Below are 18,128 nucleotides of genomic sequence, written 5' to 3'. Positions count from 1 at the left end.
CGATGAAACGATCGAGGATATTTTGAGATACTTAATCTCGAACAATCGAACATAACGGTTCTAACTATAATCACCTGCCTAGATCAGTCTATATCTTGATATATATATTTTGTGTACACGTTTTTGTTTCGCGACGTTCATATGTATATCTATATCTCTGCATACTGGCCTTCATCGACCACATCGATAATAAAAAAAAAAAAAAATCACAACAGATCATAAAGAATCTGTCTGCTATTCGCTATTTGTGTTTTAAAAACCAAATTGCGTTCATGAAGAGTGACCGCATCGAAAAAAGAAGATTACGATCGCACCACTCCTGGAATTCGTCCTCGATCGTATTACCACCACAAGGGGCATCATATCGCAACTTCGTTAACTTTACATACCAGATCGGCCTGTAAAGTTATTTTCATCACCTTCGTTCGAGAAACGACGATCCACGGGTTCGGACACCATAAGAAGCGTCGCATCGAGGAGCGGAGAGGACGAACTCACCCGCCGCATACATCTTTCGAGCGGCATTAGATAAGTGAAATCGTTCCGTAATCTTTTCACCGTTTATTTGTTTCTTATGATCGGTCTGATACAACTCCGAGAGTCACAAAATTGTTTTTCTTTTATAAGTAATTTCTGTACTGAAATTGTGCAAGCGATAGAATGATTTTCGAGAAAATCGGACGCTGATTGTGGAATTTCAGCGCGAATGTCAGAGTTTGTTGTTGAGTGGATAATTTGCCTCGCGTCACCGAACCATTATACGCCTATATGTTCATTTTTGATTTTGTTTGTGCCATGATATTTTCCGTGTACAAAGAAAATTCTATACACTTATTGATTTGCTGTTAGCCTCTATCAAAAATATATGTGTAGGTTTAGAAATTCGCATTTGAATTATCGCGCATTGCCGCCCTTGTATGAAATCGAGAGTTTCGTCTGTGAATCAGAGCTCTGTCATTTATATCGACATTAAATCGATGTGTGAATCCTTCTTCTACGTTTTTTTTTTTTTATTCTCAATCGAATCCGAAAATAAATATACCTCTACAACGATTATTCAGAATCTCACACTAAGAGATTCAAAGTTCTTACAAGTGCGTGCTTGAGACAAAATTTTTCTCCTATTCTGATGGACATTTGTGTAAAAACAATGGGCGCTCCATGAAAATTTCATTTCAGCGAGTGCTTGAGACATCAGTTTCCATACCGGATCTGACCAAGAGGGTAATTTGTTTGTCTGGAAGTGTTCGATGAACTGTTTGATAACAGTGACAGCTTTGTCAACTGGTACAGCACAAGGACGTGGCATTTTGAAGCCCAATCCTGTAAAAAAGTTGTTTACGTAATGATTAATTTCAATTTATTATTTTAGTATTGTCTGGTACTCATAATTATTAAAAGTTTAACACAAGAGAAGAAAAAATAAAGTGTTTCAAGAAAAATTCTGAGTAGAACGATTCAGGTAAAATGTTTTTTGTTTTCTAATGTTGTAAATCTAAGGATACATGCAGTGTCTTAATGCCATTTATTAAAAAGGCAAGGTAAGACGCACGGCATATCTAAACTCGAAGTTAGTCGCTTCCTTCCAACTTCTAAAGTTGTTGAACTGTACCCAAACAATAGCCGCTACAATAATGCAAAAATTACCGATTTACGATTTACGAACATAACCTGTCAACAAAGCAAAAAGTATTCGGTGTTTGATTTCAAACGTCGAATACTATATTTCCGCATAATATTAGAAACAAACAATGAAATCAGCAAGTGTTTTCTGTTTTAATCTCTATATCTTTTGTTTTTTTATCGTCTCGTTGAATTTTCACACACACGCGGAAACAAAGGTTTTACATTCGAACTTTTCCGGTAAAGAACTGGTATAAAAATATTCATAAATATATTTACGCATAATATTAGAAAAAACAATTAAATCAGCAAGTGTTTTCTGTTTTAATTTCAATACCTTTTATTCTTTTATCGTCTCATTGAATTTTCACATACACGCGGAAACAACGGTTATTCATTCGAACTTCTCTCTGGTAAAGAAGTGTATAAAAATTCGTACGTTCGCCACGTTATTTTGATGGCCAGTTTAACCGCTTATTTTTTCAACCAATCAGATTCGTCCAATAAACAAAAGAATAAACTGTCCTAGGGCGGGTTGTTCAAACTTCTAGGTAGCTTATCTGGCGGATAAAAACATTGGCTTGTAGACCTTTAACTGTCAGATAGGCTTATCTATAAGTTGGAACAACCCGCCCCTAGGGTCATTTTCTGCAACGCGGTTCAAATTCAGTTTAATTTTTTTCAGTTTCAAATGTTGAAGAAAACGGCCATTTCGATCACTCAGCATTTATATATAACATTTATATGCACGTTAATCCAAGTTTTAATCCGAGTTCAAGCTTGGTTCATCCTATGTCGAAATTATATGAAAAAATGTGAACTGAAATTGAACTGCGTTGGAGAAAACGGCCATTAGGTTACTTTCGGATAACTTTTTGAAATTTGCTATTAGGAATTTGTACATTAACCTCATTGATAATTTCGTTTCGTGCGGCAAATTGATATAACGGAAGAAAAAATAACAGTAGCGAGTAAATTGTTTTTGTGAAAAAATGTAGAATTATTATGATATTCAATGGCTATTGCATTTTGCCCATGCAATCTATCCATTTTAAAAATTATTTTCAAACGGACGATTTATCATTTGAGTAACGAACTGGTCTAGCTAGAATGAATTTTTTGTAAAAAAAATCCCAAAATATAGTAATAATTTCTTTTGTCATATTTCATACTATAAAGCGAAGTTCGTTATAGAACAAACCATATTAAAATTCAAGTAATTCAGATTATCTAATTCTTAAGATACAATACAAATCAATTATTTTATTGTTAAAAAAATGCCGATACTTATTCATGGACTAAAAAACACACATATTTCAAAAGGTTACTTCCAAACGATACAACTATATTATGAAGTCCCAACATTCAGTGAAATGTTACATCTAATTACAAACAAATCAAAATTAAACTTTTTTTTAATCGCTGGAAAAAATCGGAAAGTTTTCAAAAAAACTGTTTTCACATCTTTTCTTCTGAATGATGAGTTCATAATGAGTTATATATAAATATAACGAAAAAAAACGTACCCGAACACTGCATAATGAAGAGGAGGATCGCTGTCTTCATCGACGCCCTTAAGCACGACCGGCCATTCATTAACATAACGCAAAGTTCATGATCCCCTTGATGGGCTGTAACTTGTGGAGTAGTTTTTTTCCACCGAACCGACCGCTGGGTCTTGCGTCTACGTTTCCCGAGAGTGAAAGTTTTTTTGCTCGTAACTTTGGTCAACGCCCGGGAATGAAAGTCAAGCGATTGTTGCAGCCCTCTTGTATCGCCTTTGTCTGTGATACGCGGTACAGTTCCAACTTTTCCGACATACTCAACCATTCGTGGATTCCAGACGCCGTGATCTGCTTCCATTTCTTTCAGGGTTTCTACATCAAGCATCACTTTGACTTTGTCACGTACATTGAAAGTCAAATGATAAGGACTTAATGATGTACTCGTTACGTTTGCATACTGAGTAGATGCACCACTCTCCGACGATACTGTCATCACTGGCTGAGTCAAAATCTGTAAATACTCCTTGTAACATGTTCCGGCCGTGGCTTTCTCGATGTAGCGAAGATCCGCGCAACCTTCGTAACCCAAACGATACAAGTTCATACTTCTCGACGACCATGCTCTACTCTCGTTATCCGAACCACGAATATCCATCACTCTTCCTGTTTTCACTGAATGTTTAAAGTTGAGTTATTACGTAATTTTTCCTCATTTTTTTTACAGCTATGAACATGAGTTACATTCGAGGTGGTTCGAAATTTATCAAGAGACTCGGCAGAGTCTCGGGACAAGTACATTGACAGCCCTGTCGTCTGCTGGCCCGAGGCTCTCGCCAAGACTATATTATCCCTGAATAAAACGATTCGCGGTGGTGGGGGTAAAATCGACATGTCATTTTCTTGAATTGCGAAGCTCAGGAGTTATGTCGCAATTTGAAAATTGAACTTTCAGCTAATTAAGAAATTCTCTTTCGATTGCGCCCAAAATCAGCATGATCGGTGGCGTAATTGCTGAAAAAAAACTTTGCACGGGCTCAAGATTATGCAAAAAGTACCAACACATTTACGCAGCTGACGTATCCGTATATGGGTTCAGACCGATACATACAAGGGCTTCTTGATGCCCATCATAACCAATCACCGGTGAGAATCTATCCGTCTCGACCAATCGCCGATGAGAAAGTTTCTGATAGTCCTCAATGTTTTCTTGTATACCGTCTATTATCGTCTGTTATGTTATTATAAAGTGATTGCGATCGTAGCCCCGTGGATCAACGGTGCAAGATTTGCAAATTTCGTTTAAATAAATAAAACATTATTGGAAATAGCAGTGGATATAATCAATTTTATTTTTTTCATAAAAGAAGTTTCAATAAGTTTCGAGCCCAATTCACGACAATAATATCTATAATAAATAAAACCTCAAAAGTGGATTAATTGATCTCATACAGTGTACTGAGAGTGAGTAAAATATTGAGAAGTGAAAACGTGAATAATGTGTATCGTGAAAATTAAGAATTATCTGTTCTACTTCGATATCGTAATATATACATAGATAGCAAATTTGCGAGATTTCGCGTCATGTTGACGTTTGGGGTTATGACCGCCGGAGTGCTGTTGCGTGCAGAGTGTAGAAAAATAAAAGTGGTTATTGAAAAGTGGAAGGAATCGATATTATTAATGACGTGACTAATTAGTGTTGAATAATAATAATAATAACAATGAGAAAAAAAACGTTCGTTCATTATAACCTCTAAAATGTTCTTTCCAAACAGAAATTCTATGTTGTGTAATTACATTAAAGAAAGAGGTGGATGGTTGTGTGTAAACGAATTCAAATAAATTTTAAAAAACTTTGGTCAAGTAATTCAATGTATTGTTGTCATAATTTCTTTCATTTAGTTTGGCTGTGTTCACCGGTCCCTTTTTTCCACCTCCTTAGCTTACAGTGTATTGTCATACCAATTTCTATTTGTTCTCCAGACAATACGAGAGATATTCGTATTTCTATTTTTTTATATTAATTTCAACAAGATAATTTGAAATATTTATAACAAAAAGCCTTCATGATTGCTTGTTCATACACCCAAGTTTTGAAAAATCTTTGGGCCATGTAAATGCATAGATATATTCACTTGAGTTGTTACATGATAAATTTGGAAATTTATTTCAATAAGTCATTGGGTGCTTAATTTTCATGATATCAAAATTTGTATCTTCGAAATGCAATGAACACCTCTAAAGTTCGACAAAGTGATGAAGTGACATGTATATTGAATATTTCCAGACCATGTTTGCGATTGGCATTGTGGGTTGAAAAATTCATGTCTGCAAGTCTACACCTGATCATTTTTGGATGTGATCAAATATTTTGTCTGCGGATAACCAAGGAGACATACAAAATTACAGCATTTTGCTTGCTTCAACATGCATTGTATCTGTAACTTTTTTTTTGAATGTGTCATAATAAGTTTCAAAAATGTGGTTCATGTAATTTTTAAGTGTTTTTCCCTATAGCACCAAAGTCTGTATAACTGGTACGTAGCAAGTACCTATGAACTTTGATATTTCTGTGAAATAGCAGGTATGCCAATCTTCTAACTTTTTGGTTCCGACTGGAATATATTAACGAAGATATTCATTACTAAAGTCTTCACCTACTTATTTCTGAATAGATCTGAAATTACTGTCTTCAGAAACTAATGCACAGATACATGAAACAATTTTGATTTCTGTTCTCTTTCAATTGCGCTGTCTTTTTTCTTTTTAACTATGGCTCTGCTCTTTCCGATCCTTGTTTTGACTCCATCGGTTTGCAGTGGATCGATGCATATTATTAATTGGTTGCCTAATATGTGTCCTATGATTTTCTACTATTTCTTCATGCTGATTGTGGTAACGTGATTCAAGAGGTTTCCAATTATGATCATCAATCGCACATTTTGTACAACAGATTCTCAAAACAGTTTCTGGTCTTGATATAAGTGTAGTTATTCTTTTTCCACCTGGTCTGTCGAGTAATAAATTTTGAAACTTGTTCCAAAAAGTCTTTGCATGCTTTTTTTGCTGATAATATGAAAAGTTGAATCTTCGGAATGCGGTAGGCAAACACAAATATTGACAACAATACTTATGAAATGACGTGTATGTTGAGTATTCCTATTCTGCAAACTGCAAATGTGGAATTATTGGTGAAAACATTCATTACGATAAGTGTACAGTTGCTCAGTTTTCGATGCGATTAAGTATAATACCTGCCAACATCATGGAAACCTACAGAATTTCTGAATGTTATGTGCGCTATGTCATTTTAATGTAACATCATGACTTCTAACAACTTTCCACTCTAATACTATAGATTTGGATCATTGAAATACAGCAAAAATCTGCAAACTATAAAATTTATATACTGTGCCATTCATTTTATTTTTTGACTTGCACCGTAACATAAATATCAAGTGAAAAATTCATTACAAAAGTCTTCAGTTGCTCATTTATGGATGGATTTGAAATTGCTGTCTTCCAAACTCATTGCGCAGATACATTGAATTGCAGCAGATACCTGCGAATTTGGAAATTTCTGTGGATAAGTATATGTGCTAAGTATCACCCCCTATCTTTATGGTAATATGTAATGGAACTTTGTTCAGCAAGTTTTGAAGTATTTCTTTTCAAATAGTATTAAAGTTTGTACTACTGCGGTATGGAGCGAATACCTTCAAACTTTGATATTTTTGTGTCGCAGCATGTGCGCCAATTATTTAAATTTTTTACTCCAACCGTAACATGTAATTTCAAAAATTCATCACAAAAGTTTTCAGCTTTACTAATTATCTTAATTTTCCTTTTTCTAAATTCTATGCTAAATTTCTGAATTTCCTAATTTATTTCTAAATTATCCTGAAATGAAATTGTTTTCCTCCACAAGCAATGCAGGTACCTTAAACGTCTTTGAATTCCGTTGCTCTGTTGAATCAAGTACGCTCAGTTTTTTTACTTCTTTGGATTCTGACATAATAAATGTTTCCGGGTGCCTTTTTTCTGCAACTATCAAACTGTAGATAATTGAATCTCCGCGGCCACTTGCAAACTTTGAAAATATATTTCATCGGGGGCATGTTTTGGATGACACGAAAATGTCTAGATTCAGAATGCAAAAACGACATTTAAAAATGGCCAATTCTGTTGTATTCGTTGTGTCTTGAATTTGATCTATCTTTTCTCTTTTCCTTTCTTTTCACTAACGTTATAAGCCGGAAATCATATCTCAGCCCGCAACACGCATTGCTACATGCTCTTGAGTTTCCAATGGACTAAACATATTAGAAGACAAGGAGAAAAATCACCAAAGTCCAAGAACAAACCTCTATGGAAATATTTCCAGTTCAATTTTGACGAAATTTAGGTCTTTTTTTGTGGAAACCAACGTTATAAGCCGAAAATCATGTCACGACCTACAACCTGCTTTTCACCGTGCTCTTTGGTTCCTAATTGACAAAACATATTAGAGTACAAGGAAAAAAATCGCCAAAGTCCAAGGAGAGACCTGTGACGAAATATTTTCAGTAAAATTTGGATGAAAAATAGGTCTTTTTTCGTAGAAACCAACGTTATAAGCCGAAAATCATATCTCGGCCTCCAACCCGCTTTCCATCGTGCTCTTTGGTTCCTAATTGACAAAACATATTAAGGTACAAGGAAAAAAATCGCCAAAGTCCAAGAACAAACCTGTGACGAAATATTTCCAGTTCAATTTTTACGAAAAATAAGTCTTTTTTAGTGGAACCCAACGTTATAAGCCGAAAATCATATCCCGGCCTGCAATCCGCTTTCGACCGTGCTCTTGTGTTCCTGATTGACAAAACATATTAGAGTACAAGGAAAAAAATCGCCAAAGTCCAAGAACAGACCTGTGACGAAATATTTCCAGTTCAATTTTTACGAAAAATAGGTCTTTTTTCGTGGAAACCTACGCTATAAGCCGAAAATCATATCCCGGCCTCCAACCCGCTTGCGGCCGTGCTCTTGGGTTCCTAATTGACAAAACATATTAGAGTACAAGGGAAAAAATCGCCGAAGCCCGAGGACAGACCTGTGACGAAATATGTCCAGTACAATTTTGACGAAAAATAGGTCTTTTTTCGTGAAAACCAACGTTATAAGACGAAAATCATAAATAATTCATAGAAATTTAAACTAAAATCCTATAGTCAACTGAACATAAATAAGGAACTTTTGAGAAAAAAGACGTGTTATCAAACCATAAACTTCCCCTAGGAAAAAAAAGGTTGGGACAAGTACATTGATGGTCCCTCGTTTGCTGATAATTCCATCCATGAAAAAAACTTTAAAACAAAATTTTTATAAAAAATGGGCAAAAAAATTATTGTATAAAAAAAATACAGAACAATTCGAAAAAAATTTCACAAATCTTGAAAAAGCATTATCTTTAAAAAAAACTAAACTGTATCTATTTTTTAAAGTGTTAAAAGAATCAAATAACAAGTAAAAAATAAAAACCGAAAAATCGCGCTTGAAATCATTTTGGAAACCGATGCCTCATTCTTCTTATTTGATTCGAAGGGCTAAATCAATTTAAAAAAATTCCATCTAATTTACGTGCAGCATTAAAATTTATTATATCAATTCGAGGCCAAGTATTTTCTAATAAATTGAAAAAAGTTACCATTTGAGTTACGGTTTACAGCGGATCGATTCATATTATTAATTCGTTCCCTAATATGCGTCCTATGATTTTCTACCCCTTCATGATGATTGTGGTAACATGATTCGAGAGGTTTCTAACCATGATCTTGAATTGCACATTTTATAAATCAGATTTTCAAAAAAAAATCTGGTCTTGGCATAGTGTGTAGTTATTCTAATTAAAAAATTGATTATAAAAGTCTTCAGTTGCTCATTTATGGATAGATTTGAAATTGCTGTCTTCGAAGCTCATTGCGCAGATACATTGAACCGCAGCAGATACCTGCGAACTCTGAAATTTTTGTGGATAAATATATATGCGACGGATCACCCCTTATCTTTGATTATGGTAATATATAATGGAACTTGGTTCGGCAAGCTTTTAAGTGTTCCTTTTCAAATAGTATTGAAGTTTATATGACTGATATGCAGCGAATACTTCCAAACTTTGATATTTCTGAGTTGCAGCATGTGTGCCAATCATTCAAATCATTTACTCCAACCGTATCATGTAATCTAGAAAATTCATCACAAAAGTCTGCCGCTTTCCTAAATACTTCAATTTTCCTTTTTCTACTCTATTCTGAGGTTTTGAATTTCTAAATTCATTTCTGAATTGTCCTGAAATGGTTTTCCTCCAAAACCAATGCAGGTACCTTAAACGTCTTTGAATTCTGTTGCTCCGTTGAATTAAGTTCGCCTAGTTTTTTTGCTGCTTTGAGTTCTGGCATAATAAATGTTAGAAGTTTTCGGGTACTTTTTTTCAGCAACTATCAAACTGTGGATAATTGGACTTCAGCGGCCACTTGCAAACTTTGGAAATATATTTCATTGGGGGCACATTTTGGATGAGATGAAATCTCTAGATTCAGAATGCAAAAGCGACATTTAAAGTGGGCAAATCTGTTGGATTTTTCGTGTTCTTTCATTTGAATTTTGAAGAAAAGGGATAAATAAAATGTGTTCTATTAAGGAAATCTTTACCTCAGTTTTTTCTTCGTTCAAAGACTTGGAAAAAATTGCCAAAGGCCAAGGACAGACCGGTGACGAAATATTTCCAGTACAATTTTGACGAAAAATAGATCTTTTGTCGCGAAAACCAACGTTATGAGCCGAAAATCATATTACAGCCCACGAGACGCATTTCTTCACTCTTTTGGGTTCCTATTACACAAAACATATGAGAAGATAAGGGGGAAAATCACCAACGTGGAAGAAGAAACCAGTGCCGAAATATTTCCAGTACAATTTTGACGAAAAATAGGTCCTTTTTTGTGGAAACCAACGTTATAAGCCGAAAATCATATCTCGGCCCCCAACCCGCTTTCTACCATTCTCTTGGGTTTCCAATAAGTATAGCATATTAGAGTAGAAGAAAAAAAATAGCCCAAGTCCATGGACAGACCTGTGACGGAATATTTTCTGTACAATGTTGACGAGAAATTTGTTGTTTTTCGTGGAAACCAACGTTATAGGCCGAAAATCATATTACGGCCTACAACACGCATTTCTTCATGCTCTTGGGTTCCCAATAGACAAAACATATTAGAAGACAAGGAGAAAAATCACCAAAGTCCAAGACCAAACCACTGCCTATATTTTCAGTACAATTTTGAAGAAAAATTGGTCTTTTACGTGGAAACCAACATTATAAACCGAAATTTATTTCTCGGGCCTCATCCCGGATTCCTCCATGCTGTTGAGTTCCTAATAGGCATAACATATTAGAGTATAAGAGAAAAAATCGCCAAAGTTCAAGAGCAGACTTGTGACGAAATATTTTCACTACAATTTTTACGAAAAATTGGTTTTCTATGGTGGAAACCAACTTTATAAGCCGAACATCATACCCAGGGAAAATAAGGTTGTGAAAAGTACATTGATGGTCCCTTATTTGCTGATAATTTCATGAAAAAGATTATCCCATAAAAAAATGTTCGTATGAGAATGGAATCTATAAAAATGTACTAAGCAAATAATTCATAGAAATTTAAACTAAAATCCTATAACCGTCATAACATAAATGAGGAACTTTTGAGAAAAAAGGCGTGATATCAAACTATAAACTTCCCCTTGGGAAAAAAAGGTTGGGACAAGTACATTGATGGTCCCTTGTTTCTGGATGACATAGAAAAAAGATTCAGAACCAGGAAAAAAATTCTATAGAAATAATAAACGAAAAATTGAAAAGTTCAAAAAAATTCATAAATATTGAACAAATTGAAAAATGTACTATCCAAGTTACATGCAGTATAAAAATGTATGATATCAATTAGAGGCCAAGTTTTTATTGATAATTTGGAATATTTATTGAACAAATCGGAAACTTTAATTGAAACTCATGATAATTATTTTCAAGAAAAAAGTTAATGAAAAAAAAGTCATAACGGAAGTTACGTGCAGTACTAAAATGTATTATATCAATTCGAGGTCAAGTATTTATCAGTTATTCGAAATATAATCTCCGGCGACAAATGAGCGTTGAGAATCCTTGTCGGGCTCACAACGTTTTATCAAAATTACTAAAAAATTAATGGAAATGAAATCATTAAAAATTCACATGAAAGTCAATCGTTACTTCAACAAGGTACACACTTTAAAGAATCGATTCCCCTCCGATTTTCAGGATCCCCTGGTATTATTCACAACATTCAACTTCGTTTGGATCGGTACAAATTATGTTCAAATACGTCTTAAACGTACTTGTCCGGCCCATCACTTTTTATTCAAATTGCTCATTCGAAAACAAATCAAAAACAAAGTTAATGCATGTGTTAATATTAAGGAACAGTAATTCCCGAGAAAATAATTTTCCTTCGAATCGCTCTTGTCAAAATGAATCGAAAATGAAAGAAAAGTTGATTAATCTATTTATATCATATAAAGTCAGAATTCACAACAAAATAATTTTTCTCCAAATTCCAGGAATCCACGTGTGGTACTCGACTAGTGGTATTTATAAAAATGTGTACGTGACTTTAGAAAAAAAAACATTGCATGGCTGAGTAGGTTCGAAAATTTCTTGTAATGTGCCTGATTATTTCTCATTTTCATTGGTTCTTACCGAATGGTATGTGTTCACTAAAGAAAATGAGAAGTGGATATTGCTATACGAACTTGCGAACAATCAAGTTCAAATTACTTAGAGATATTATTTTTATTTCAATCGATTTTATTATATTTGTCATTTTAGAGCAGCCCTGATTTGTTTTCGAATGAGCAATTTGAATAAAAAGTGATGGGCCGGACAAGTACGTTTAAGACGTATTTGAACATAATTTGTACCGATCCAAACGAAGTTGAATGTTGTGAATAATACCAGGGGATCCTGAAAATCGGAGGGGAATCGATTCTTTAAAGTGTGTACCTTGTTGAAGTAACGATTGACTTTCATGTGAATTTTTAATGATTTCATTTCCATTAATTTTTTAGTAATTTTGATAAAACGTTGTGAGCCCGACAAGGATTCTCAACGCTCATTTGTCGCCGGAGATTATATTTCGAATAACTGATAAATACTTGACCTCGAATTGATATAATACATTTTAGTACTGCACGTAACTTCCGTTATGACTTTTTTTTCATTAACTTTTTTCTTGAAAATAATTATCATGAGTTTCAATTAAAGTTTCCGATTTGTTCAATAAATATTCCAAATTATCAATAAAAACTTGGCCTCTAATTGATATCATACATTTTTATACTGCATGTAACTTGGATAGTACATTTTTCAATTTGTTCAATATTTATGAATTTTTTTGAACTTTTCAATTTTTCGTTTATTATTTCTATAGAATTTTTTTCCTTGTTTACTAACATTTATACATTTCTAAAAGTTATAAACATTCAACGTTTGCAATGTCTATTTCTAGCTCGTGCTTCATTTGTAAATTCCTGAACAGATAACACTTCGAGTCATTATTTTTGATATCTCAAAAACTTTTCAAATATTGAGTTTAAAATGAACCAGAAAATTTAATGTGCGTCTTCTGCAATCTACTCAACAAATAATGTGCTATTACAATATTTTTGAAATTTTCAGTATAAACATTGTCAGTGTTGATCAAAGTTTTCTCAACATTCTATTCATCCAAAACCAAATTAATAGTATATTACACACCTAGGGAGGGAAAATAGACTACTTCAAACCGCGGGCAGAATTGTCACCCGAGCCGAAGGCGAGGGTGATAAGCACGCGGTTTGAGGTGGTCTAATTTCACTCCCGTGGAGTGTATATGATTTTTCTGTCCGACGCAGGCGGAATGCGGCAACTTCGGCCCGGAGAGCAGAAAAATATATTACCACGTCCTCCATCATGATTACCCCGTTCTCGATCAGGATCCCTCACGACCTTATTTCCAATGAATATTCCCTTGAAAGATTTTCGTACATCCTTCTTCGCTTTTAATTGCTTACTGAAAGAGAAATACATTTGATGACTCGAAGGTCTAAATGTTATCCAAATATAAGTCTCTGAAGATTTGAACAAAAGTGACAAAATCTCTTAGAATCTATAGATATATTAGCATTATTTTTTTTTCAAATAAAATTTTTGAGTAATTTCAGAGTTGAGTAAGGTAGAATCGAGAAATAGTTGGAAATCCTCTGGCACCACACCTTTATGTTGAACTGCTTGTCGAAGCAATTGAAGAGTTAATGGATTCACAGTGCTCACCTTTTGTATTTGCTATATTTGTGATACTTTCTATAGACTTCCTTCCGTTCAGAAAGACTGGTGTCCATCAGTGATTTCAGTATACGCAATGTCATTTTTGATCGTAGACGATGTAGCCTTTCTTCGTAGTAACCAAAATTAGTCCCCATTGCAGTATGCAGAGAATCTAAACAGGATTTTACAATTGTCAAATCAAAGTAATACAAACATGGAACGGCTGATTGCAATTTTCTTACTATCGATTCAATCAGCGAAGGCTATGACGTCAAATAAAAAGGAAAGGTAAACAATTAGAAAATGAAACAAATACATAAAAATTGAAATAGATATAGAGCATTTTAATAAGATAAATGAGTTCGCTTTTATTTTTATATCGTGATATATGCCATTGCCCGATAGGTAGAGCCTAAAACAATGATAAATGACCGTACGGTTTGAGCATAGTGTATTATATGTACTTTCAATTTTTTCAACTTAATATATATTGAAGCAATATATCACTTTATTACAAAAATATGCCAGTATCCTTTCCAATTCTTTTATTCCATTTTCATCAAGGGTGTTGAAGAGTGTGTAATGATACATAATATATGATGCAATTATTGATATGATATTAATTCATATTTAGAAAGGCTTTCTACATTTTAACGACATTAATTAAAAATTGATGCATCAATATTAATAAAATCTCTAAAACAGAGAAGATTGCTGTCTGAAAATTCTCCGAGCTAATGCTTCGAACGTTTTGACCATGCGGTCGACATTTTCGGAGCACTAGTATTTGGATAAGTATATATTTTCGGAGCATAGTGCTCGGGAAAAAAAATTGGAAACGCGATCATTTAATTGGAAATTATAGATCGATAGCATACTTACATTACACAATTACTACCTTTTGTTGGTTCGATGCTGGACGATTAGCTACATATAACACAATACACTTAATACGCTTGAAATGTTTTATATCGCACTCGATCGCTCCTCGATGAATTTTTACGACTGAACAGCTTTCGACTAAACGTCTACAGTCACGGTACAAAAATGTCAAAAGTGAATAAAGTGATGCTTAATTCCTCGAGAGATATGATTACGTGTAGTTAGAATTTTTCGAATATAACTGAAGCTCGAATTTCCCAAAGGGATTTATTTAAGTGACATATACTAATCAACCACTACACAATTGTTCCGAATCAATTCTGAGTTAAATATATAAGCGGTATTAAATAGCAAGTTAGAGAAACACGAATCCTGCATATGGTGATTATTGCGAATATGGCGAATATGAACGATGTTCAGATGGTTGAGATGAACGTCAGCTGGGTGTATCAGAAAAATCGATCGGACTTCGACGAAATTTTCTATTTCCTATTTTAGAGTGATTATATATTTTTTAAATGTCTCAATTAATCTAACAATCACTACCAAACGATTATGAAATGGTTTCAGTGAAAATTAGAAGAACAGCGATATTTTTTGAGATTGACTGCTCTGGGTGAAATGGCCGATCATCAAACATTTTTTGGAATGTCTTTTTTTCTTCTTTTTACAATAACTGTGATCAAACAAACGTATATTCATCACCGTCAAACGATTCCGCGTCGATTTGACCCTAATTAAACCTTGCTACTATAAAAATATTAAAAAATTGGGGCTAACTTTTTTCAAATTTTCAATTTCGTTTTTTAGAATTATTATGATCAAACAAACGTTTTAATTGATCAAACAAACACCGTCAAACGACCCTCAAACGATTCGCGTTAGAAAAAATTTAAAAAGTCGAAATAGGGGGGCTAAGTTTAAGTAGCCGCGCTCCGAAGCTTCGAGAATGCGCCACTCTTGGGCTGGCTGGCCTGACCGGGCAGTCTGAGCACAGGACTGGAAGAGAGCGGACGCGTAATCTTTCGAATAGTGCAACATTAAATAAAATATTTCGAGGACGCGTGCAGTTTTGGAGTACAATCCCATCGGTCTCTGATAGCTTCGTGGTCTCGGTACGTCTGAGCGTAAAAAGACTAGATCACGACGAGATCCTACATTTTCCCTGTGCCAGTATAAAATCCAAAAGAATCGCTTGTTACTTTTTAAGCGAACGTCTGATTGGAAAAGAGTTTTTGGTTTTTGTTTGTTACAGAAAATGGGGAAACCACTCGTCTTCGTGACTGGAAATATAAAGAAACTAGAAGAGGTCGTATCAATATTGGGGAAGAATTTTCCCTGTGAGATCATAAACAAAGACATTGATCTAGCGGAATATCAAGGGGATGCGGATGATATAAGCATAGCAAAATGTCGTGCAGCGTATGAAATCGTAAAAGGTCCGGTGATCATCGAGGATACGTGCTTATGTTTCGACGCGATGAACGGTCTACCGGGTCCTTACATTAAATGGTTCTCGGACAAGCTAGGACCCGATGGACTGCACAAAATGCTAGATGGTTGGAAGGATAAAGGTGCTGAAGCAATATGCACGTTTGCTTACACGAACGGAGACTCGGACGGATCTGTCATCCTTTTCAAAGGTCGTACAAGAGGAACAATCGTCAGTCCAAAAGGTCCCCGGGACTTCGGTTGGGATCCCATTTTTCTTCCAGACGGTTACGACCAAACTTATGCAGAATTACCGAAATCGGTAAAAAATGAAATCTCACACAGACACCGAGCATTAGAAAAATTGAAGGATTATTTTAACGGCAAAGAAACTCTCGTACATTGCAATTAATTTTTTACATATTATATGTTAAACAAATGTGCCATCATTAAAATTTCATTTTCAAACACGATCATTATTTTAACGGCTTATTTATTCAATCCCTCGAACCTCTCTCTTTCTCACTCTTTTTCTCTGTCTCTCTCCATCTCTCTCCATCTTTCCATTTCTCTATGTATCAATTCGCTCTATTTCGGTATTCCTCTATATATCTATCTATCTTTCTAAATTTCTATCTTTTTCTATCCCACTCTAACTATCTCTTTCTAACTTCGCTTTGATATCTCTCTTCGTCACTTCATTTCTCTTTTTCCATCTTTGCATTTCCCTTTCTCTCTATCTTTTTCTGTCACCTTACCACTACCTACCATCTCTCACCGTCTCTCTCGCTCACCGTCTCTCTCTCTCTCTCTCTCTCTGTCCCTCTCTCTCTCTTTCTCTCTCTCTCTCGCCGTCTCTCTATCTTTCTCTTTCTCTCCCTCTCTCTCTCTTTCACTGTCTGTCTGTCTCCCTCTCTCTCTCTCTTTCTTTCCATCTCTCTCTATCTTTCGATTTTTGTATCTCTTAATTCGTTCTATTTTGTTATCCCTCTAACTCCCGATATCTATCTATCTTTCTATCTCTCTATTTCTTTCTATCCCTCTCTCACTATCTTTTTCTTACTTCGCTTCTATATCTATCTTTGTCTCTTCATTAATCACTCTATCTCTGCATCTCCCGTTCTCTCTATCTTTATACCTATTAACTATATCTATCCCTAACACCTAAAGTTTTTCTCTCAATAGTCGTTAGCCCCTCTGAATCGCACGAGCCAATGGCGATCGGCGTTAGAGAGGACAAGAATTGACATGCACATGCGCCTTAACGCTTCATGTTGCACTTACTTCACACCCTTCCGTAAACGTTCACCAGTGTAGCCTCCAATCCTCGGGGGCCTATAAAAGTTTAAAATGAAAAAAAAATTGTGCAAATTTGTTTCAGTTTTTATTCCTATTTATATTTCTCTCACCTCTGAAGAGTAGCGAAGCGTAGCGTGGCCGAACGATGAAAATACAATAGTTACGTTCGAGAACGCTACTGTACAGATGGCGCCACTATACTTTTGCCGGAACGACGCGCTCCGAAGCTTCGAGAATGCGCCACTCTTGGGCTGGCTGGCCTGACCGGGCAGTCTGAGCACAGGACTGGAAGAGAGCGGACGCGTAATCTTTCGAATAGTGCAACATTAAATAAAATATTTCGAGGACGCGTGCAGTTTTGGAGTACAATCCCATCGGTCTCTGATAGCTTCGTGGTCTCTTTCTTTCTCTCTCTTTCTCTTTCTTTTTCGCTGTCTCTCTCCATCTCTCTCCATCTTTCCATTTCTCTATGTATCAATTCGCTCTATTTCGTTATTCCTCTATATATCTATCTATCTTTCTAAATTTCTCTTTTTCTATCCCACTCTAACTATCTCTTTCTAACTTCGCTTTGTTATCTCTCTTCGTCACTTCATTTCTCTTTTTCCATCTTTGCATTTCCCTTTCTCTCTTTTTTTTCTGTCACCTTACCACTACCTACCATCTCTCACCGTCTCTCTCGCTCACCGTCTCTCTCTCTCTCACCGTCTCTCTCGCTCACCGTCTCTCTCTCTCTCACCGTCTCTCTCTCTCTCTCTCTGTCCCTCTCTCTCTCTGTCCCTCTCTCTCTCTTTCTCTCTCTCTCTTTCTCTCTCTCTCTCGCCGTCTCTCTATCTTTCTCTTTCTCTCCCTCTCTCTCACTTTCACTGTCTGTCTGTCTCCCTCTCTCTCTCTCTGAGGGATCGATCGGTCGTGCGGCAAATGTGCTCCCCAGTTTTTTGCAACTTTGTCTAGTTACAGTCTTTAGTTGTTTAATTATTCTGCTTGCACCGTGAAATTCAAGTGCCGCTCAT

At 35.3% G+C, this 18,128-nt stretch overlaps 1 protein-coding gene across 1 annotated transcript; it reads right to left on the bottom strand.

The window, feature by feature from the left end:
- Positions 1-831: 831 nt before the first annotated feature.
- LOC122418653 (E3 ubiquitin-protein ligase MIB2-like) lies at positions 832-13,546 on the bottom strand. The gene is made up of 5 exons (XM_043432909.1): positions 13,510-13,546; positions 13,137-13,249; positions 3,150-3,800; positions 1,208-1,323; positions 832-852 (listed from the first exon to the last, which is right to left on the bottom strand). The coding sequence occupies exons 3-5, from the start codon at positions 3,781-3,783 to the stop codon at positions 832-834; spliced, it is 771 nt and encodes a 256-aa protein (XP_043288844.1). The 5' UTR covers positions 3,784-3,800; positions 13,137-13,249; positions 13,510-13,546.
- Positions 13,547-18,128: the final 4,582 nt, after the last annotated feature.

The sequence above is a fragment of the Venturia canescens genome, unplaced genomic scaffold (genome assembly GCF_019457755.1).
Source record: "Venturia canescens isolate UGA unplaced genomic scaffold, ASM1945775v1 PGA_scaffold_25__1_contigs__length_108098, whole genome shotgun sequence".
Taxonomy (NCBI): Eukaryota; Metazoa; Arthropoda; class Insecta; order Hymenoptera; family Ichneumonidae; genus Venturia; species Venturia canescens.
This window is presented reverse-complemented; position numbering and strand designations above follow the sequence as displayed.

What these genes read in the sequence shown, in the direction of transcription:
- LOC122418653 (XM_043432909.1), bottom strand. Translation starts at nt 3,783, where the DNA reads ATGGATATTCGTGGTTCGGATAACGAGAGTAGAGCATGGTCGTCGAGA. An exon ending in CTTCATTATGCAGTGTTCGG is followed by an intron (nt 1,324 to 3,149) that starts GTACGTTTTTTT and finishes ACTTTTTTACAG; the next exon opens with GATTGGGCTTCAAAATGCCA. An exon ending in TACCCTCTTGGTCAGATCCG is followed by an intron (nt 853 to 1,207) that starts GTATGGAAACTG and finishes TATTTTTGATAG; the next exon opens with AGGCTAACAGCAAATCAATA.